At 51.9% G+C, this 21,502-nt stretch overlaps 2 protein-coding genes across 3 annotated transcripts in view; one reads left to right on the plus strand and one right to left on the minus strand.

Annotated features, from left to right (window-relative positions):
- Positions 1-9,174, minus strand: DCAKD (dephospho-CoA kinase domain containing). 2 transcript variants are annotated; one of them, XM_059489359.1, is made up of 5 exons: positions 8,932-9,174; positions 6,072-6,192; positions 4,016-4,219; positions 1,443-1,530; positions 1-1,042 (listed from the first exon to the last, which is right to left on the minus strand). In XM_059489359.1, the coding sequence occupies exons 1-5, from the start codon at positions 9,025-9,027 to the stop codon at positions 757-759; spliced, it is 795 nt and encodes a 264-aa protein (XP_059345342.1). In that variant the 5' UTR covers positions 9,028-9,174; the 3' UTR covers positions 1-756. The 2 variants fall into 2 exon arrangements, with proteins under 2 accessions (XP_059345342.1, XP_059345343.1); XM_059489360.1 differs by lacking the exon at positions 8,932-9,174 and adding an exon at positions 8,777-8,907.
- NMT1 (N-myristoyltransferase 1) overlaps positions 9,123-21,502 on the plus strand; it is a 23,293-nt gene continuing 10,913 nt past the window's right edge. The window contains exons 1-4 of the mRNA XM_059489356.1: positions 9,123-9,469; positions 17,241-17,355; positions 19,184-19,328; positions 20,975-21,093. Coding sequence (XP_059345339.1) covers positions 9,267-9,469; positions 17,241-17,355; positions 19,184-19,328; positions 20,975-21,093 — 582 coding nt within the window. The 5' untranslated portion in view covers positions 9,123-9,266. The remainder of the gene's footprint in view (positions 9,470-17,240; positions 17,356-19,183; positions 19,329-20,974; positions 21,094-21,502) is intronic.

The following is a 21,502-nucleotide window of genomic DNA, read 5'->3' on the forward strand; positions in this document are numbered from 1 at the left end:
TGCTTGCAGTGTTTTATTAAAACAAAAGTGAAGACCCAGCACCCGCCTCGCCCGGGCTCGGCTCTCCCACCAGGGAACTGCTGCCAAAGGAAGCTCAAACAGCAGGAAATGAGTTGGAATGAGGCAGAGCCCTGGTCTCAGCCTGCTCCAGGCTGGATCACAGCCCTGGATCCAAAGCCAAGGGTGACCCTTGAGTGATGGCCACAGAGGCAGAGGGGAGGAGCAGCAAGCTGAGCACCCCATCCATGTGAATGAGGTGCTGTCCTCCCCCTCACTGATTTAACAGCTTTCCTTTAAATCAACATGAAAGAAAGAAAATCCCAAATCTAAATTTGCATTAAGAGGGCTGAGCTACGGGGAATCACCCCAGGGGACACTGCAGGCCTGAGAAGGCCCCAGCCCTAGGGAGGAGATGGTCCTAGAAGACATTAAAATGAGATTGTACCTGATTAAAGTGGTATTGTCCCAGATTAAAGTGAGATTGTCCCAGATTAAAGTGCCTCAACTCACTGAAGTCCCACAGTGGACCCACATGGGAACGAGGGCATCATCCCACAGGCACAGCTGGTGGGTGAGAACCTGAGCAGGAAGAATGTGCCTGAAAAAAACCTCTGGCTGTGTTCACCTTGGGAAGAGTGCAAGGAGACGCCTCTGTCTGCATTCAGCTGGCAAAGCTCATTAACAGAGGTGGCCTTTCAGTGCCCTTTTCAAACGGGGAAATTCAGGCCCCCTTCCCTGCCTAAGAGAAAAGGTGAATTAAGAGATGAAATGCCGGATGAGGAGGAACACCAGCCCGCCCAGCCCGGCCACAGCCGTGCCCACGGCCAGCCGTGCCCAGAGGAAATCCAGGGAATCCTCGAGGCGGGTGTGCAGCTGCAGGACCTGCCGGCGAGTGCTCTCCCAGTCCCCGGAGTTGTCGATGACGTGCGTGGCCCACCTGCGCTTCTCCTCCAGGGGCAGCTGCGAGCTGATCCGAGCTTCGGCCTCGGCCACGCCCAGCCCGCTCCTCCTCATCAGCCGCGCCAGCTGAGTCGGGGGGTCACTGCAGGGCGGAGCACGGGGATGAGCTGGGGGTGGGAGGGATGAAAGGGGGATCTGCCCTCCTCGGGATAAAGTGGGAATGAGAGAGGTGCACCCTTGTCATTTCTGGGGGAGCAGCCTGCACTTGGAGCAGCAGAGGCACGGCTGCCTGGGCTGTTCTGAGCATTGACACAATGCCCCAGATGCTGCCCTGATAGAACATGGGCTGTGGAAAGCCCAAGGGCAGTGAATTCCCCTCTATGATGGTGCCAGGGAAGCTCAGGAAGGCCCTCATGCACTACAAAGGGAGATATCACTTCTCTCAATTGCACCAGGGCTGAGGCTGAACCTCCAGAATGGATGATGGTCCCCTCTGAGAGAGGTGGCTTTGTCCCTGTCCCCGTGGTTCCCAGAGCACTTACCAATAAACCAGCACTGTGTATTTCATCAGCCTGGTCAGCCCACGGGTCTCAAAGAGCAGAGGGATGTCGAGGATCACGTAGCGGTAACCTGTGGAAATGGAAACATTCCCCAAAAAAAAGGAACAGAGTTAACCCCCATTCCCAAATCCCTTCATGCTGCACACACACCATGACCAGGAAAAGCAAAGCAAGCAGGAGATCTTCAGCTCCATGATCACAGCCGAGCAGAGCAGAGCCTGCTGGCCCTCCTCCCTCTCACAGGGAGGAAGTGGTTTCATTCCAAGTTTCCAGAGGGGAAAAAAAAATAAAAAATCAACCCTAACCTGGCTGCTCCAGAGCAAAGGTGAAACTGCAGAAATATAATGAGGAGCTGAAATGAGGAGCTGAAATGAGAGCAGCAGTGCCTGGCTGGCAGCAGCAGCAGCTGTGTGCTGTGCTGGCCTCTCCTGGGAAGCAGTGCCCACAGCAGGATCTGCTCTCCTCTCCTTCTCTTGTCCAAGACTTCACCAGGCTGCAGCCATCTGAGCCAGCATTTCCCTGCTCAGCTTTCCTCCCTTTATGAGAAGCTTTGGTTAAACAGCTCCATTTTTCCAAGGGGAGCAAGGAAATCTCCACAGACCTCCTGCAGCTGTGACACTGAAATGTGAGGGGAGCCTCCAGGCACAGCCCAGGGGCTGAACTTTCACCAAAACTGGCTGAGTTTGGTTTAAAACCTCTGACAGCACAGGGAGCAGAGCTTCTCACAGCCAATCACTGTTCCCCTGGCTCTCTTCATGCCTCTGCCCTTGGGGAGGTGGGAGATGTTCTGGTGAGTCTGGGGGAGAGGGGAAAGCTCTAAGTCAGGATTTCACTTCCCTGTGTGTCTCCCTGTAATGGGGACATCTCAGGTTTTGTTGGTGTCCCCTCTTTATAATCCCTCTAAAACCGAGCTGCCCACAGCAAATCTTGACAAAGACATCATCATCCAAGGGGCTTCTCACAGTCCATCACTGCTCCCCTGGTTCTCTCCATGCCTCTGCCCTTGGGGAGGTGGGAGATGCCCTGCTGAGTCTGGGGGACAGGACAAAGCTCTAAGTCAGGATTTCACTTCCCTGTGTGTCTCCCTGTAATGGGGACATCTCAGGTTTTGTTGGTGTCCCCTCTTTATAATCCCTCTAAAGCTGAGCTGCCCAGAGCAAGTGAAGTCTTGACAAAGACATCATCATCCAAGGAGCTTCTCACAGTCCATCACTGTCCCCCCGGTCCTCTCCATGCCTCTGCCCTTGGCCAGTGTTTGGGGAGGTGGGAGATGCCCTGCTCAGTCTGGGGGAGAGGGTGAGGAGAGGGGAAAGTTTTAAGTCAGGATTTCACTTCCCTGTGTGTCCCCCTGTAATGGGGACATCTCAGGTTTTGTTGGTGTCCCCTCTTTATAATCCCTCTAAAACCGAGCTGCCCACAGCAAATCTTGACAAAGACATCATCATCCAAGGAGCTTCTCACAGTCCATCACTGCCCCCCTGGTCCTCTCCATGCCTCTGCCCTTGGGGAGGTGGGAGATGCCCTGCTGAGTCTGGGGAGAGGACAAAGCTCTAAGTCAGGACTTCACTCCCCTGTGTATCCCCCAGTCATGGGGACATCTCAGGCTGGTGTCCCTTCTTTATAACCCCCCTAAAACTGAGCTGCCCACAGCAAGTGAAGTCTTGACAAAAGACATCATCCAAGGAGCCACCATTCCACCGGCACCTCCGCCCTGAGAGGCTTCTCATGCCCTCTGATTCGATCGATCAGAGCTTTCCTTACACAGCCATCCTCAGAGACATCATCCAGCTATCCCAAATCATTAAATCCTGACTAATGAGGACAAAGCAGCCTGCTGAGGCCACACAGAGCTCTAGCCAAGGGCCAGGACAGCATCCGCCTCCTCAGCCCGCAGCCCCGAGTTCAAGACTCCATCTCTGGCTCCTGGCACTCCTGCCTGTTGCTTCCTTTGTGCTTCCTCCTCCTCCTCCTCCTCACCCCGCAGCAGAGCTCGGCCCCGTGGTGCCCCAGCCTGTTCAGCTCTCTCAGGGCTCTGATAAGCAGCACCAATCCAGACTGACTCTATTAAGGCATCCTTCTGTCTACACGGGGACCTCTGGAACAGCTGCTGATCTTATCTGGCATTTCCCCAGCCCAGCCTGACAGCTGCATTTGTTCCTTTTATCAGGGGGAACGTGGCACTTTGGAAGCCACAGCTGTCAGCCCATCCCTCACCTTATCAACACTCAGAGGGCTCCAGAGCTTGCAGTGAAGCCGGAGCAGGCAGGGGGCAGGGAGGGATGTGTGGCCATTTCAGGATTGTGGCATTATCCAGTGGGGAATCTCAGCAAAGCTGCTCCCAGGCCCTACAGATACACTTGAAACCACAGGGGAAAGCGGTGAAGGGCAGCAGTGAAAGGCAGGAGTGAATCAGGAATGAATCCTCCAAACACTGACACCAAAGATCACTGCAGGCAGAGCACAAAGGCTGTCACTCAACGTCCCTTCCCTCCCTCTGTCACCCCTGTCCCTCTCCCCACATTCAAGGGAGCAGGAGCCTGGACAAAGCCTCTTACCAAGCACAAAATACTTCAGGATTTGCTTCAGCATCTCCTTCAGGATCTCAGGGTGGGTGATGGAGTTCAGCAGCCGCCGTTTCTCTGGCTGGGAGAAGATGATGCTTCCGAGAGCCTCGCGGTTTATCTCGCCATTCTCCAGGAGGATCTCGGTGCCAAAGTGCTGCAGGATCTGCTGATGGGCCTTGGAGTGGGGCTGCACCACTGAGAACATCAAACAGCTGGGGGTGAGAGGCAGTTTTACAGCTTTACACTTGGTGTTTGCATCAGCAGTCGCCCTCAGATGGGCTTTGCTCATTCACCACAGAGCTGATGCTCGCCCTGGCAGCACATCTGTCCTGGCACCACATCTGCAGCTGCTACCAGCCCAAGGTCCCTAATCCCTTTGCTGACATGAATTCAGCACCACAACCCTCGTGGCACTCTGTGCTGCTGCTCAGGGTGACCATTCAGCAGGGAGGACAAGGTGATGGCCACAAGCCAAGGCTGGGGGAGCAGCTGGGCTGAGCCAATTCCCACCAGGATGGAGCAGGGAGATCCTAAAGGAACCAGGACCAGCTGGAAACTTCTGTGTAGATATTCACATGGCTCTGGATGCTGCTGAGGTGGTTTGTTTTTATTATCTTTCACATCAGTCACTAAATTCTTCAGAAAAATGAACAGAAAAAGCTCAATCCCCAACCAGCCCTTGCAGGGGCTCTGATGTTACAGGAGTATACAACTTTAAAGCCACCACAAAAAAAAAAAAAAATCCCCAACAAAAGGGATGAAGCAATAAAACCATAATTAAGCTCCAGCTGAGGGTAACCACAGCGAGGACAGAGCACAGATAATCATCTCTCCCAAATCCAGGAACATTGCCACAGGTTGGAACCTCAGGCCAAGCTCATAAAAGTCTTTAAGAGCAATTTTTTTTCTCCTGTGGAAGGCAGTTTCAGGATGGGTGAAATCCATACAGTAAACAAACACATATAAAAAAGGAATTGGTGCAAAATAAAGTGATTGGCAGAAAACTTTCACAGGGTATCTGTAGTGTTTTCCTACTGTCTCTGAGGGCTTTTAGCACCTCCAGCAAATTTCTCCTGCACCTCCAGGGGAATTACAGTGCAATAAAATGTTAAAGCATCACAGCTTTAAGTGGCTACACAGTAAGTTCTTCACCAAACAGAAAAGCTCAGGCATTTCCAAATGACACCATTGTTCAAGAGCAGACCCCAAACCTGCTGCATGCAGAAACTCAGAAACCCAGACTGGTTTGGGGGAAAACCTCACCCAGGCCATGGCAGGGACACTTCCCACTATCCCAGGCTGCTCCAAGCCCCATCCAGCCTGACCTGAGACACTTCCAGGGATCCAGGGGCAGCCACAGCTGCTCTGGGCACCCTCTGCTCTCCTCATTACCCTGGTGGGGTGAAGGGATTAACATCTCATAGGTAAGCAGGAAAATCAAGTTCTGCTGTGGTCCTACTGAGTCAACAGAGCTGGGATTTTGGGGTTTTTCTCCAGCCCAAGCAGCATAAGCCCTTTTTTTTTGTTGTTGTTTGGGTTTTTGGTTTGTTTTGTTTTGGGTTTTTGGTTTGGTTTTTGTTGTTGTTTTGGGATTTTTTTGTTGTTTGGCTTTTTTTCTGAGCACATTAATTTTGTGCTCTGATCTCTCAGTATCACCAGAATAACAACATGAAGCACAAAGGGACATTCTCTTTCAGCCACCAACATACCCGAGTGACAGGATGGGTGTCCTGGGGCTCAGGGGGTGTGTTAGACTCACCAAGGGATTCCACTTGCCAGGAAACCACATTTCCTTTTGCTTTCAAATCATCACACTCCAGAGGATGGAAACTCAGAGTACAACATCCCCACGGTGTTTATTAGGTCATGATCTTCTTTTTTTCCTTTATTAAAAACATATCCCCGTTCCAATCCCCCTCCCGGGGCAGCTGGGACTGGGAAGCAGGAGGGAAAAACCTTTTTGCGATGTACCCAGAGCACCCTCTGCCGTCAGCGATCCCGGCTGTCAGGGGAACCTCATGGACAGGGAGGAGCGCTGGAAACTCACCCTGCCTGGCGATAACATCGGCATCGATCACGGCACAGCCCAGCTCCCGCAGCACGGCCACCACCGCGCTCTTCCCCGACGCGATGCCACCCGAGAGTCCCACCAGGAACATGGTGCAGAGCTGCAAAACACGCCAGGATATTGTCTGAATTCTGCTCACGCTGAGCACATCAAATATTTAGTCCCAAACAGGCAACGTTGTTCAAAGCTGGTGGTTTTATTTTCTCAGGGTGTCACTGAGATATCAGCAGGATTTTGGCAGCCTCTGAGCTGGGTGTTCCACAGGCTGGAGGACAATTTTGGATTAAAAAATGCTTTTCTGGATGTGGCATTTGAGCCAGCCCTAAGTCCCTCCTGGTTTAGCAATTCCTTCCCCTTTAGCATCTCCACTTATCAAAGCACAGCCCCATCTACAGCACTGTCACAGACACATTTTATGAAAAATCCTTTTTTTTTAGGATTTTTCCTCCTGAGAAGCTGAGAGGCCTCGAGAACAAAATGTAAACATTGATTATTTGCTGCTGTGGAATGCAACAGGTGCATCTGGGATTGGTCTCATGTGGTTGTTTCTAATTAATGGACAATCACAGTGAGCTGGCTCAGACTCTCTGTCCCAGCCACAAACCTTTGTTATCATTCTTTTTCTATTCTTAGCCAGCCTTCTGATGAAATCCTTTCTTCTATTCTTTTAGTATAGTTTTAATAGAATATATATCATAAAATAATAAATCAGCCTTCTGAAACATGGAGTCAGATCCTCATCTCTTCCCTCACCCTCAGACCCCTGTGAACACCATCACAAGCACCCTGAGCATGGAATTATGGAATTTTTTGGATTGGAAGAGATTTTAAAGCCCATCCAACTCCATCTCTTGGTATGGACAGGGATTTCCACTATCCCAGGCTGCTCCAAGCCCTGTCCAACCTGGCCTGGAACATTTTTAGGGATGGGGCAGCCCCAGCTGCTCTGGGCACCCTGTGCCAGGGCCTGCCCACCCTCACAGGGAAAAATTCCTTCCCAATATCCCATTTCCCCTTTTCCTGTCCCTCCATCTCTTGTCCAAAACCAGGGAGGAATTCCTTCCCAACATCCCATTTCCACTTGTCCAAAATCTCTCCTGGAGCCCCTTTAAGCCCTGGAAGGGGCTCTGAGCTCTCCCTGGATCCCTCTTTTCTCCAGGTGATCATCCCCAGCTGGATCCAGAGCAGAGGAGCTCCAGCCCTTGATGGATCTCCACGGCCCCCTCTGGATCTGCTCAGAGAAATCAGGAAATTTCTGGCAGGTTTGTTGAGGGTGACACAGGAGCAGTGAAAAAATGGCAGAATTCAGAAAATATCTGAGCCAGGACTGGAAAAAGGGCAGAATTCATAAAATACCTGAGCCAGGGACACAGGAGCAGGGGAAAAGGGCAGAATTCAGATCTGAGCCAGGAGTGGAACACAAAAGCAATAAAAAAGGGCAGAATTCAGACAATTTTCCCCTGCTCATGGGTCCCAGTCGTGGCTCAGATATTGTCTGAGTTCTGCCCCATCTGAGCCAGGAGTGGAACACAAAAGCAATAAAAAAGGGCAGAATTCAGACAATTTTACCCTGCCAGGTACAAACTGCCCAGGGTGCCCCTCAGGACAGCAGGTGGGCACAGAGGATGGCTGGGAACACAACAAAACAGAAAACAACAACAGAAAAAAAGATGTTTCAGTCATAATTCAGTCCTCAAACAGGACCCAAATTCACATTTTATGGGGGAGGAAGGGGTGGGCAGGTCCTGTGGCAGAGCTGGAGCAGACACCAGGACAGCAGGTGGGAACATCTTCCCTTTCCCTTCTCTTTTCCACACACCAGGCCAGCAGATGGGAACATCTGTTCCCCTGCAGCAACAAGAGAAAACAGAGGGCCAAAATATGAACAGCAAAAGCAGAGGCTGTGGAGGTTTATCTACATCCCAAACAGGACCTGAACCCCACAGGGGTGTCCCAAGGGGCTTGGAGTGACAGAGGAGCTGGTTATTTATTATTTATTTGCCATCCCACCAGGATTTTATCCTCCCACTGCTGCAGCTTGTAGGAGGAGCTGGATCAGTGCAGGCTCCTGCTTTGTAAAAATACATTTTGTAAAAATACATTTTGTAAAAATACCCTGAAAACTCTCCTGCCCTTGTAAACAGGGTTTTAACTGCAGTAATTCCAGAGTTCTGGGACTTGCTCCCAAACCCTGCTATTTCTGTCCCTCCTCCACAGGAATCACTGCAGGGTAGAGCAGCCCTTGGAAGGGTTATCCTGGAAAGCAGGGCCAGGCAGGGATGTTCAGATCTGTCCAAGGGCCTGCACAGATCTCACCCATCAATATTTAACGAGCTCTGCTTTGAACTGCACACGAGGGGAGAGGGCAGCTTGCTCCTGCAGATGTTACTGGCAGGAGCCAGAAGTAGTTGCCCCCAAAATACAGCATTTTTTATATATTTGGCCTGTTCCAACTAAACCAGACATGGGGAAAAACCAGAACACGACCCAAAGAAGAAAATTCGGTGAGCTTTTTGGGGGAGATGCACCCAGAGCACTGAGGAAATGTTTTTCAAAGAATTAAGTGCCTAAAAATTCCCGTGTCTCAGTTCCTGGGGGGTTTGAGCACAGCACAAGCTTCCAGCCTCAACCCATCCACTAGGCAGGCACAGGGAGGGGGGATGAAGCTCCAGCACCATCCTCACCCCGCTCTCCTCCTCTCTGCTGCGGCTAAGAGGTGTTTGGCTGGAGGAGGCTGCAGCCAAAGGGAAGAATCATCGTTAATTGGCGGGGAAAGAGCCGCCACAAACACCGTGACCGACCCCGCGGGCACCGCCATGGCCGCCGCCCTCACACTCACCCTCCGCCCGGCTTCACCCACGCCGCAGTGTCCCGCGCTCCCATTGGCTGGCGGGCAGCGGAGGCGTCTCTCCCAGCCAATCAGCGCTGCCCTCATTAGACTCGACCCATCCCTCAACCATCCCTTCCATCCCTCACGGGTGGAGACGCGGCGTCAGCGGGGAACGGGTCGCGGCTCTCCGTCCGCCGGGACATCCACGCGGCTGCCCGGTGTGAGGGAGCTCTCCCGCCACCGGCGGCCCGCCCCTAGACACCACCAGAGGCCTCACGGGAATTGTAGTTCCGGTCCCGGCGCAGCCCGGCCCCCGCAAACCCACGCGGACTTCCACTCCCGGCATGCCTCACGGCCCGCCGGCCAATCGCGGCGCGCTTTGTTGCGGGGGCGCGGCACGCGCGGAGGCCCCGTTCAAGATGGCGGACGACAGTGAGACAGCAGTGAGGCGGCCACCGGCGAGGCCTTCGCGGCCGGCGGCGGAGGAGAACGACCACGAGCATTGCAGCGACTGCGAGAACGAGGCGGAGCATGGCTCCAACCGGGGGTGAGCGGCGGCCGGGACCGCGTGCCACGGCGGCGGCCGGGCCCATTGAGGCGAGGAACGGCCGGGAAGTGAGAGGCGCCCCGCCCCTTGCGTGCGCTGATTGGTCATTGGGCAGCGTCCTGGGCAGCGATTGGTCGAGGCGCCTGTCAGTCTGGCGGGGGGGCGGTGCCGCTGGCGCCCATTCACGCCCGCTGCGGGAGCGTGTCCGAAGCTCAGCAGGGTCGGGCGCGGCCGCGGCGTGGATGGGTGGCGGCCGCGGTGCTGCAGGGCGGCCGGGATGGGTCCGGAGCGCCTTTTTGGGGCAGAAACGAGCGCATTTAGCAGCTCTTCCTGGCTGTGCATTAGGGTGTGTCTCCCCGCATTCCCTCTGCCCTCCCGCAGGAGCCTCAGCCCACTCGTGGCATCTCCATCCCCGCGGTGCCACCCAGGGTGGTGGCACGGTGACACGCTGCTGTGTGGAGCGTGTGGCATCCCCGGGATAATCGCGGCGTTCTGCACACTCATGCCGTCGTTATCCTAAACACAGCGCAGGGTTTTGCAAAGCTCTGCCTACATTGTCTCGTGGTCGGAGCCTGCAGGGGAGTGGAGTGGTGGAATAACAACAACACAGGCAGGTCCTTATCTCAGCAGAAATGCTCAACGTAGCACCCTCATTACTCACTGCCTTAATTAGTACAGTGCAGAGCTGCCTCACCATGCCTGGGATTCGGGGGAGAGGCTCTGTCCTCGTTCCTGCTGGGAATCCAACACCAACGTGTGGCTTTCCAGAGGTTCCCTGCAGTTTTCACTTTGTTTTTCCTGGGCTCCCCTTTCTCTCTTGATGCTGCTTCCCCACCATGGGCTTGGAGAGCCACTCCCCTCCAATCCTGCCCGCCCAGGACCCAAAAGTGAATAAAAGGTCACCCAAGAAATATCACAGAGGTTTTTTATTCTGACAGCACAGCTGCCCATTTATATTTCATTTGCCTCCCGGGTGTGGCACCGTGTCTCACTTTAATCTCTTTAGCCGTGCTTGGGGGAGATTTTTATTTTCTTTGCCTCTGACATGATTAGGTTTGTGCAAGCCAGAGCTGAGCACAGGAGACAGGGTGCTCAATCACTGCTGCAGCAGTTCCTCATGCCCTTTGCCAGGAAAAGGTGTTTTCTGGAGCCCTCCTTGGCATCCTGGGCACCAAGAGGAGCTGGGAATATCCACTAGGAAATAATTTGGATAATTTGGGAAATAGCACCAAAATTGTGGCTGGTGGGCAAATAAAGGAGCATGAAACAGGGAGGTTTTTCTCTGGGAAACCCCCAAAAACCATCAGGGAGAGGCCAAGTGCTGGGAAGGAGGATGGAATTCTTACAGGATGCATTAATTCTGTTGATTCCATAGCATCCATCCCATTAGAGCAGGGTGTGAGAGTGTTTCCTGTCACCCCAGTGCCACTGTCCCCAAAACCAGGGCAAGGGAAGGGCTTTGAGCTGCTGAGCCACACTCAGAGCCCTTCCTGTGCCTGGGACTCACTGGATTTTGGCCCTGAGGTTTAAAACATAAAAGTATTCCTCAGTGAAAGCAGCACTTCCTTTCCTTTTAAGGACAGGAAAGAGGAATTGAGTTTCAGGCAGGGAAGTGGCTGCCCTGTTCTCTGCTGTGCCTATCCAAGCTGGTTTTCCAAAAAAAAAAAAAATAGTGGGATTACACTTGGTTGTTTTTCACATTTCCTTTTGTGTGGAGGGAGCTTCTGCTGTGGAGGATTTATTCCCTGGTTCTGGAAGGGCATGGGGTCAGGCACTGGTGACAGCAAGATCAGGAGTGTCCCAATCCCCTGAAACAGCTCAGAGCCACCTGGGGAAGCTGCTCCAGGCTGGGAGAGTTTGGGAGTGCCCCTGTGTGAGGGGACAGAGGGGTTTTAGCCACAAGAAAAGGTTCCTGGGACAGGCACTGGTGGCAATCTGAGCTCTGCCATCTGGAGATCCTCCCTAACGAGATTACAGAGATTACAGCCTAAGCACCCTGCCTGATTAGCCCCTGGCATGGCAGGAGGATTTTCCATCCCCTAAATACAGAGCAGGGATCTCATCTGACACTTCCAGCCTCCCACCAGGCTCAGGGAGCTGCCCAAAACTGGATTTGTTCCCTCCCTGAGCTTTGGGAGCAGCCAGGGGTGGATGAGTGGGTGCTGAGCACCAGTTTGGTGTTACTGGGTGAGCTTGGTGTTTTCCAGTTTGGTACTGGGTGAGCCTGGTATTTTGCAGCCTCTAGAGGGGCTGAGCAGTCTCACCCTGAACAAGGCTGGTTGCCGTCTTTAAATGCTTCCAAAAATCAATTTTCAAGATCACTCAGGTCACAGGAGTTGTTTCTGGGCAGTGTTTGGGGCTGGAGCCTTTGCAGACACCTGGAAACAGGAAAGGAAGGATTGGAGTAGTGACAATGGTGGTGGGATGCCTTTCCCAGCATGAAGGATTTTCCATCCCCTAAATACAGAGCAGGGATCTCATCTGACACTTCAGCCTCCCACCAGGCTCAGGGGGCTGCCCAAAACTGGATTTGTTCCCCTTGTGCTCCCTCCCTGAGCTTTGGGAGCAGCCAGGGGTGGATGAGTGGGTGCTGAGCACCAGTTTGTTACTGGGTGAGCTTGGTGTTTTCCAGTTTGTTACTGGGTGAGCCTGCTGTTTTCCAGTTTGTTACTGGGTGAGCCTGCTGTTTTCCAGTTTGGTACTGGGTGAGCCTGCTGTTTTCCAGCCTCTGGAGGGGCTGAGCCAATCTAAGCAGGTCTCACCCTGACCAAGCCTGGTTGCTGTCTTTAAATGCTCCCAAAAATCAATTTTCAAGATCACTCAGGTCACAGAGGTTGAGCTCTGGGCAGTGGAGCCTTTGCAGACACCTGGAAACAGGAAAGGAGGGATTGGAGTAGTGACAATGGTGGTGGGGATGCCTTTCCCAGGAGAAGGGAAAAGTTTTCCTTAACCAGAAAAAGAGCCCATGGTGATCCCACAGGGAGCTGGGAGATGTTTGCAGCTTTGCCTTTGTCCTGCTGCAAAGGGATTTGGGAGGGAAAAAGGCCTTAAATGCATCTGGGAAGGCTGTGGGATGTGGGATTTGGGATGTGGGATTTGGGATGTGGGATTTAGGATGCACCTCACCCCTCCTGGGGATGAAACTCCTCCAGCCCTCTCAGCTTTTTCAGGCCAGCTGCAGATTTTGGGTGGTGGTGGTTTGTCCCACACATTGTCATTAATTTGGGGAGTATCTGGGAGGTGTAGCTACCTTGGGGGAAGAAGATACTTGCTTTCCTAAATAGATTTAAAATAAAAAACACCTGTAATTGTTGCTTCTCTGGGTGTAGTGAGTGGGAACTTTGGGTTTTCCAGCATTTTCCAGCTGGTGGTTCCTCTGCCAGGTTGGTTTTCATCTCCTGGCCATGCCACCTGCAATGCCAAACCTCATGGCACCTTCTGGCACCCTGATTTCTTCCAGCTCATAAATCAGGGAGGAATTTTCTCCGAGCTTTCACCTGCCTGCTTGGGCTGAGCTCATTAGCACCAAGCTGGGAGTTGGCAGCTCTGATTTCTGAAGCAAAGCAATGCTGACAGAGGATGAGGAGAGCATTTTGTCTGTCCCAGCATCCCAAGGTGCAGGTGAGCTGGGAACTTGTGTCCTTCCCCTTTGGAAGGGACAACTTCAGTGCCAGCCCTTGGGGTGTGCTCAGGCATTCTCCTGGTGCTGTCAGAATTGCTAGGAAATGGTTTGGATGTGTTTGTGGCAGCTCCAAGGTGGCTTTGCTCATGCCAGCACTTCAGAGTGGCCAGGATTTGCCTGTGCTGCTCCCCAGAGAGTTCAAAAAGTGACATTTGTCACTAAAATCAATAGTGGTGTCATTGCTGCTCTGCCATGTCCAAGCTGCATCTCCCAGGTGGGGGCAAAGCCCTTTCCTGGCAGAGGGAGGGCAGGTGACATTCCCCCCAGGGATGCTGGGCCTTGGAGCTTTGCTCCTGCTCCTCTCCTTCATGTTCTTCTGGAGAAACGGGGGTTTATCTTCACCCTCTTTTGTGGAGCAGCTTGCCCTGAACCTCTGCTCGTTCCACACCAGGAATGCTCCATCTCTTGGTGTCTGTTCCATCTGCAGGTGTCCCCTCAATCTGCTGGTGACCAATCTCCAGGTGTCCCTTTCCTTTCCAGGTGTCCCTTCCATTTCCTAATGTCCTTTCCATCTCTTGGTGTCCAATCTGCAGGTGTCCCTTCCCTCTCCTGGTGTCCCTTCCACCTCCTGGTGTCCCTTTTGTCTCCAGGTGTCCCTTCCATCTCCAGGTGTCCCTTCCCTCTCCAGGTGTCCCTTCCCTCCATCTGCAGGTGTCCCTTCCATCTCCAGGTATCCCTTCCATCCATCTCTTGGTGTCCCTTCCATCTCCTGATATCCCTTCCACCTCCTCATGTCCCTTCCACCTCCTGGTGTCCCTTCCATCTCCTCATGTCCCTTCCCTCTCCAGATGTCCCTTCCACTTCCTGGTGTCCAATCTCCAGGTGTCCCTTCCATCCATCTCCAGGTGTCCCTTCCATCCATCTCCAGGTGTCCCTTCCGTCCCCAGGTGTCCCTTCCCTCCATCTGCAGGTGTCCCTTCCATCTCCAGGTGTCCCTTCCATCCATCTCTTGGTGTCCCTTCCATCTCCTGATATCCCTTCCACCTCCTCATGTCCCTTCTACCTCCTGGTGTCCCTTCCATCTCCTCATGTCCCTTCCCTCTCCAGATGTCCCTTCCACTTCCTGGTGTCCAATCTCCAGGTGTCCCTTCTATCCATCCCCAGGTGTCCCTTCCATCTCCAGGTGTCCCTACCTTCCATCCATCCCCAGGTGTCCCTTCCTTCCATCCATCCCCAGGTGTCCCTTCCATCCATCCCCAGGTGTCCCTTCCATCCATCTCCAGGTGTCCCATCCATCTCCAGGTGTCCCTTCCATCCCCAGGTGTCCCTTTCATCCATCTCCAGGTGTCCCTTCCATCCATCTCCAGGTGTCCCTTCCATCCATCTCCAGGTGTCCCTTCCATCTCCAGGTGTCCCTTCCTTCCATCCCCAGGTGTCCCACACAGGCTCTGCTGATGGATGGGGATCCTTTCTGCAGAGTCTCTGCTGCTGCTCAGGTTTTATCCAGAGGAAAACCCTCCCCAGTGTCCTGCAAACCCTTCTCTGCTCCCCATCATGATGGATTTCCATTCCACATCCCATTTTCCATCCTCCAAAACCATTTCTCCATCCACTTTTCCCCAGTTTCGTAACCTGGCTGCTCAGCCCAGGGATTGCACAGAGTGCTTGGGTTGGAAGGGACCTTGAAGATCATCCAGGCAGGGACACCTTCCACCTTCCAAGCTCTGTTTTCCTCCCTGAAATAAATATTTGGATGCTGCTCCAACATATTTTCCAACACATTTCTTCTTTTATTTCCCTTCTCCACCGTTTTCACCACTATTTTGTGTTTGTAAAGACATTAAATTGGGGTTTATTTTGGGGGGATTCCAGGCTGTACCTCTGGGCAGGTCAGATCTGTGGGGTTTCCCTGTTTTGGGGTGCAAGGAGGGGAACACCTGTGCTGTGTCTCAGAGGCTCCCAGCTCCCCCATAATGTTGAATATCCTGTGTCAGGTCATTCCATGCAGGATCACAAGATCATCATCATCATCATCATGAGTTGCCCTCTGCCATGCTGGGAGCAGGAACCTGTCCTGCATTTTGGCATCAGGATGGCAAACAAAGGCCAGGCTTAGTGAGGGGAAAAATGGAACAAAACCCAGGATCAGTGAGGGGACAAATCTGGAATAAAAGCCAGGCTCAGTGAGGGGAAAAATTGGAATAAAATCCAGATCAGTGAGGGGAAAAACTGGAACAAAATCTCAGGATCAGTGAGGGGACAAAACTGAAACAAAATCCAGATCAGTGAGGGGAAGAACTGGAACAAAATCCCAGGATCAGTGAGGGGAAAAACTGGAACAAAATCCCAGGATCAGTGAGGGGAAAAACTGGAACAAAATCCCAGGATCAGTGAGGGGAAAAACTGGAACAAAATCCCAGGATCAGTGAGGGGAAAAACTGGAATAAAATCCAGATCAGTGAGGGGAAAAACTGGAACAAAATCCAGGATCAGTGAGGGGAAAAACTGGAACAAAATCCTAGGATCAGTGAGGGGAAAAACTGGAATAAAATCCAGGATCAGTGAGGGGAAAAACTGGAATAAAATCCAGATCAGTGAGGGGAAAAACTGGAACAAAATCCCAGGATCAGTGAGGGGAAAAACTGGAACAAAATCCCAGGATCAGTGAGGGGAAAAACTGGAACAAAACCCAAGATCAGTGAGGGGAAAACTGGAACAAAATCCAGGATCAGTGAGGGGAAAACTGGAACAAAATCCAGGATCAGTGAGGGGAAAAACTGGAACAAAATCCCAGGATCAGTGAGGGGAAAAACTGGAATAAAATCCAGATCAGTGAGGGGAAAAACTGGAACAAAATCCAGGATCAGTGAGGGGAAAAACTGGAACAAAATCCCAGGATCAGTGAGGGGAAAAACTGGAACAAAATCCCAGGATCAGTGAGGGGAAAAACTGGAATAAAATCCAGATCAGTGAGGGGAAAAACTGGAATAAAATCCAGATCAGTGAGGGGAAGAACTGGAACAAAATCCAGGATCAGTGAGGGGAAAAACTGGAACAAAATCCCAGGATCAGTGAGGGGAAAAACTGGAATAAAATCCAGATCAGTGAGGGGAAAAACTGGAATAAAATCCAGATCAGTGAGGGGAAAAACTGGAACAAAATCCCAGGATCAGTGAGGGGAAAAACTGGAACAAAATCCCAGGATCAGTGAGGGGAAAAACTGGAACAAAACCCAAGATCAGTGAGGGGAAAACTGGAACAAAATCCAGGATCAGTGAAGGGAAAACTGGAACAAAATCCAGGATCAGTGAGGGGAAAAACTGGAACAAAATCCCAGGATCAGTGAGGGGAAAAACTGGAACAAAATCCCAGGATCAGTGAGGGGAAGAACTGGAACAAAATCCCAGGATCAGTGAGGGGAAGAACTGGAGCAAAATCCCAGGATCAGTGAGGGGAAAAACTGGAACAAAATCCAGGATCAGTGAGGGGAAAAACTGGAACAAAATCCCAGGATCAGTGAGGGGTTTCACACCAGCAGCTGTTTGGAGATGATGATGGTGATGGTGATGATGATCTGGATGGCCAGGGCTGCCCTGCAGCTGTGGAAGGAGCAGCTGTGCCCTGCTGTGGGCATTTCCCACCTTTTCTCCCAGAAATTTGCTCCTCACTCTCAATTTTCCAGCTCCAGCATGACAATATGGTGATTTCCCAATAAACAGCTTCGCCTCTGCAGGTGAGGTGACACTTGGCACAGTGTCACCACCTCTGTGGTGCCTGACCCTGCTCTGGGACCTCATCTCTGGGGCTGGATCAGTTATTTCTGCTTCCACATTCATCCTTGGGCTTGGAAAAGAGGAAAAAGCCAAAGCTGAGCACCCCAGCACTCCCCAGGGTGGGTTTGGGCACAGGTGGCAGAGCAGGGATGGGGTCACCTGCAGCACAGGGCACAGTCCCCACTGCCCAGCACACCTGTGTTGGTGCTGTCCCTTTTTGGGAGCTCCCAGGGATTTCTGTGCACAGAATATTCCTCTTCCTGGACGCTTGGACTCAGCAGGAGCTTGCATTTTCTTTAGAGTGCCTCAGAAACCAAAAAATGTTGTCCCAAAAGAAAAAAACCAAAGCTCCAATGATGTTTGTTTTATTCCCCAGGGGCCTGAGTCCAGCAAATGACAGTGGAGCCAAAAAGAAGAAAAAGAAACCCAAAAGGAAGAAAGAGAAGGGAGGAGGTGACCAGGCAGACCAGGCTCAGGACCAGCCAGTGAAGGTGAGCACACCTTCCCAAAATCCCAGCCCCATCCCAAACCCCTCCATGTTACTTAGACCAAGGACAGAATTCCCAGCTCTGGGTTTTGGCACTTGGTTGCTCAAAAACCTTCAGATTTTGAATTATTTTTCCATGTGTGGGGATTCCTGTTGGTGCAGAAAGTGTTTGCAGGGTTATCCATGGGTAGTGCAGTCCTTGGCTGGATATCTCAGCTAGTTCCAGGGTCAGACTGGCACCTCCAAGTTATTCTTCCCAGATTCACCCTGCCAGGTGAGTCCTGCCCTCAGCAGCACAGATGGGACATCTGCTGGTGTTGATTTTTTGCTTGATGATCCCAAGAACAGGCTCAGGAGCAGCCAGTGAAGGTGAGCACACCTTCCCAAAATCCCAGCCCCATCCCAAACCCCTCCATGTTACTTAGGCCAAGGAAAGAATTCCCAGCTCTGGTTTTTGGCACTTGGTTGCTCAAAAAACTTCAGATTTTGAATGATTTTTCCATGTGTGGGGATTCCTGTTGGTGCAGAAGGTGTTTGCAGAGCCCTCCAGGGATAATCTCAGCCAGTTCCAGGGTCAGATTAACACCTCCAAGTTATTCTTCCCATTCAGCATCTGCTGTCACAGGCAGGAGCTGCCAGTGCCAGGTGAGTCCTGCCCTCAGCAGCACAGAGGGGACATCTGCTGGTGTTGATTTTTTGCTTGATGATCCCAAGAACAGGCTCAGGAGCAGCCAGTGAAGGTGAGCACCCCTTTCCCAAAATCCAGGCCCCTCCACAATCCCAGCCCCGTCCCAAACCTCTCCAGTGTTACTTAGGCCAAGGAAAGAGTTCCCAGCCCTGGGTTTTGGCACTTGGTTACTCAAAAAAACTTCAGATTAAAGGGATTTCTCCACGTGTGGGAATTCCTGTTGGTGCAGGAAGTGTTTGCAGAGCCCTCCAGGGGTAATGAAGTCTTTGGCTGGATATCTCAGCCAGTTCCAGGGTCAGACTGGCACCTCCAAGTTATTCTTCCCAGACTCACCCTGCCAGGTGAGTCCTGCCCTCAGCAGCACAGAGGGGACATCTGCTGGTGTTGATTTTTTGCTTGATGATCCCAAGAACAGCAGCTGGGGAGAGCAGGGTCTGTTTTATCCCTCTGGGCTTTGCCTGATCCTGTCCAGCAGTCAGGGACTCAGGAATGGGACACACAGGGTTTGTCCCTCTTGTCCCCTCTGCTCCTGTGGCAGAGGACACACATCAGCACAGGCTGTTTTCTGTCCAAATATTTTGAATATTTTGTCCATCTGACACTGCAGAGCTTTAAATTTGGGCTTTGTGTTTTTCAAATTGAATTCCTCAGGGATCAGAGAGGAGCTGGGGTTGGGAATTCAGAGCAGAGCCATCCACCCTGAGGAAGAGGAGGATGAAAGTGTCTTTTATCTTGACTCAACTTCTCTGCCTTGTCCCAGTCCCTGGTGTCCAGGCTGCAGTTTGTGGATGCAGATCCAGCTTAGGGGGAGGAGGCTGAACAGTGAGAGAAAAGCCACTGAAAGCATCTCAAGTGCTGGGTGTGGGCTGATCCATCTGTCTGTGCAGGATGGCAGGTGGGGAGGTTTGCTCCTGGGGCTCACAGCACCCACTTCAATCATTTTTCAGAAATTTTTTCCATCCCCTTTGTCCTGGGAGTGCCTGGAACCAGATCTAGGTGAGGGGCAGGTGACTGGTAAAAAATCAAGGATTGAGGATGGGAAAGGAGGTTCCTGCCTGCTCTCCATGACAGAATCAGCTCCATATTCCCCTGATGAGGAGCCCTGCTGGCTCACCTTACACATTTTGTCTTTCTGTGCCCTCAGGTGAACTCTTTACCTGCTGAGAGGATCCAGGAGATTCAAAAAGCCATCGAGCTCTTCTCTGTAGGTCAGGGACCTGCCAAAACCATGGAGGAAGCCAGCAAGAGGAGCTACCAGTTCTGGGACACACAGCCAGTGCCCAAGTTAGGTATGTGCAGCCCCTCAATGTCCTGTGGGCCCTGGGGGAGGCCCTGTGGTCCCCAGGAAGCCCTCAGAGAATCCTGGAGATGCTGATCTGTGGCCACCAGGTGAGTCCCTGCTTGGCCTGGGCTTCAAAGGCACCAAAATCACTTCCCCACCATGCTGGGTGAATGGGGAGGGTCTGAAGAGCTGTGCAAGCATTTCAGGGGGTACAGAGTGACAAGGAATCCCTTCAGACACCTCACCTGATGCTTCCTGCATTTGTGTATCCCTTAATCCCAGTCCTGGTCTGGGTCTCAAATCACCCAGAGCAACGTCCTGGGTCCCAACAGGTCTCCTCCAGCCAGGTCTCAGAAACTCTTAGAGATCTATTTCACACAAGTTTCTTTTTCCTAGCCCTGTGACCAAAAAAGAAGTTAGGATTCATCAGTTCTGCTCCAGGGGGCTCCAGCCTGGCCCTGGAAGTTTTGATTCCCTGCCCATTGTCACATCCCAGACTGGGTGGGTGAGGTGACAATCCCTGTGTGCCACTGCAGGGGTGGGAGATGTGAGACTGAGGTGTTGTGGAGGCCTCACACAGCAGAGAACTTCTGTAGGAGTGTGGCCCTTGTTGACAGAGTGACAAAACTGTCTTTTGTCCCCTTAAAAAGGAAAAAAGCTCAGAAGTTTCTTTCCTCAATTAGCAAAAAAGACACCTCATAGGACCTGGGGGACTTCACCTCAAACCTAAGGACACCCAATTAGACAGGAGCCAAAAAGTCCTGCCTGAGCAATTCACTAGAAAAAGAAGAGAACAAAGGAACTAAATTGCTTTTGTGAGGTGTTTTACCAGCAACAAGAACCTCTTGCACCTGGATTGGTTTTTCTCTGTAAAGAGTTTTGTTATTTTGCCTTGTATTATAAAACCTTTTTGTTTCCAACACTGCCACAGAAGCCATCCTGCTGATTTGATGCTTTTTGAGGTAGCTGAGCTATCTTGGGTGTGAAATAGATCTCCAAGAGCTTCTGAGACCTGGCTGGAGGAGACCTGTTGGGACCCAGGACATTGCTCTGACTGCCCTGGGTGATTTTAGACTCTGGCAGGGGCTCAGAGACCTTGGCATGGAGTCACAGACACCTGTGCCTTTGATTTTAGCCCATGGAAACAATTACCAACCTTGTGTGAGGAGTGACAAGCCACAAGAGTTTGAGTAGAATGATAGTGAATTTATCACAGGGTGAAAAAGTAGAATTTTGGGGTTTTAGAAGCAAGATGGAGGAATCTGGGCATGTCCTGTCCTTCTCCTTCTTGACCTCCATCTCCTGCTGTGCTGGTGGCACTTTTGGGTTGGTTTAGAGTAGAGACAGACTGTCTGACATAGGTGATAGGTATTGGAAAATTATTGTAAATAAAGTACAGTAGTTTTTAATATAAAAAGTTAACATCACCCCAAGGGCAGTCACTGTGTCACAACCTGACCTCAGCACGTCAGAGAAAGAATGAAATAGATAAAATAAACCTTGAAAAGCAGAACTGATGAATTTCGACTTCTTCTTCGGTCACAGGGCCGGGAAAAAGAAACTTTCTGATACCTCAGGGGTCATCTCAACCACAGAAACTTGAGGGAGACCCCTGTTTCAAACTTCTTCATGTCTCCCTGCTCTGTCTTACAGGAGAAGTGGTGAACACCCACGGCCCAGTGGAGCCAGACAAGGACAACATCCGCCAGGAGCCCTACACCCTGCCCCAGGGCTTCACCTGGGACGCCCTGGACCTGGGGGATAGAGGTGTGGTGAGTACAGGCAGCTCAGCACATTCATTTTGGAGTGTTTTGGGTGGCAGCTCAATGCTTGGGCTGTCGGAGATGGTTTTTGGGATGGAAATGTGTCCTTCAGCACAGCAGGTGACTCCATGGCTTGGATGGGTCAGGCAGCTCAGCACAGCTCCTGATTCTTCCCCACAATCCCAGGCAGTTCAGCACATTAATTTTGGAGTGTTTTTCATGGCAGTTCAATGCTTAGGCTGTAGGAGGTGGTTTTGGGGATGGAAATGTGTCCTTCAGCACAGCAGGTGACTCTGGCTCTGTCACACCTTGGGCTTGGATGGGTCAGGCAGCTCAGCACAGCTCCACACATGGATCATTCCCCACAATGCCACAATCCCAGACAGCTCAGCACATTCATTTTAGAGTGTTTTGGGTG

The sequence above is a fragment of the Ammospiza nelsoni genome, chromosome 26 (assembly GCF_027579445.1).
Source record: "Ammospiza nelsoni isolate bAmmNel1 chromosome 26, bAmmNel1.pri, whole genome shotgun sequence".
NCBI lineage: Eukaryota > Metazoa > Chordata > Aves > Passeriformes > Passerellidae > Ammospiza > Ammospiza nelsoni.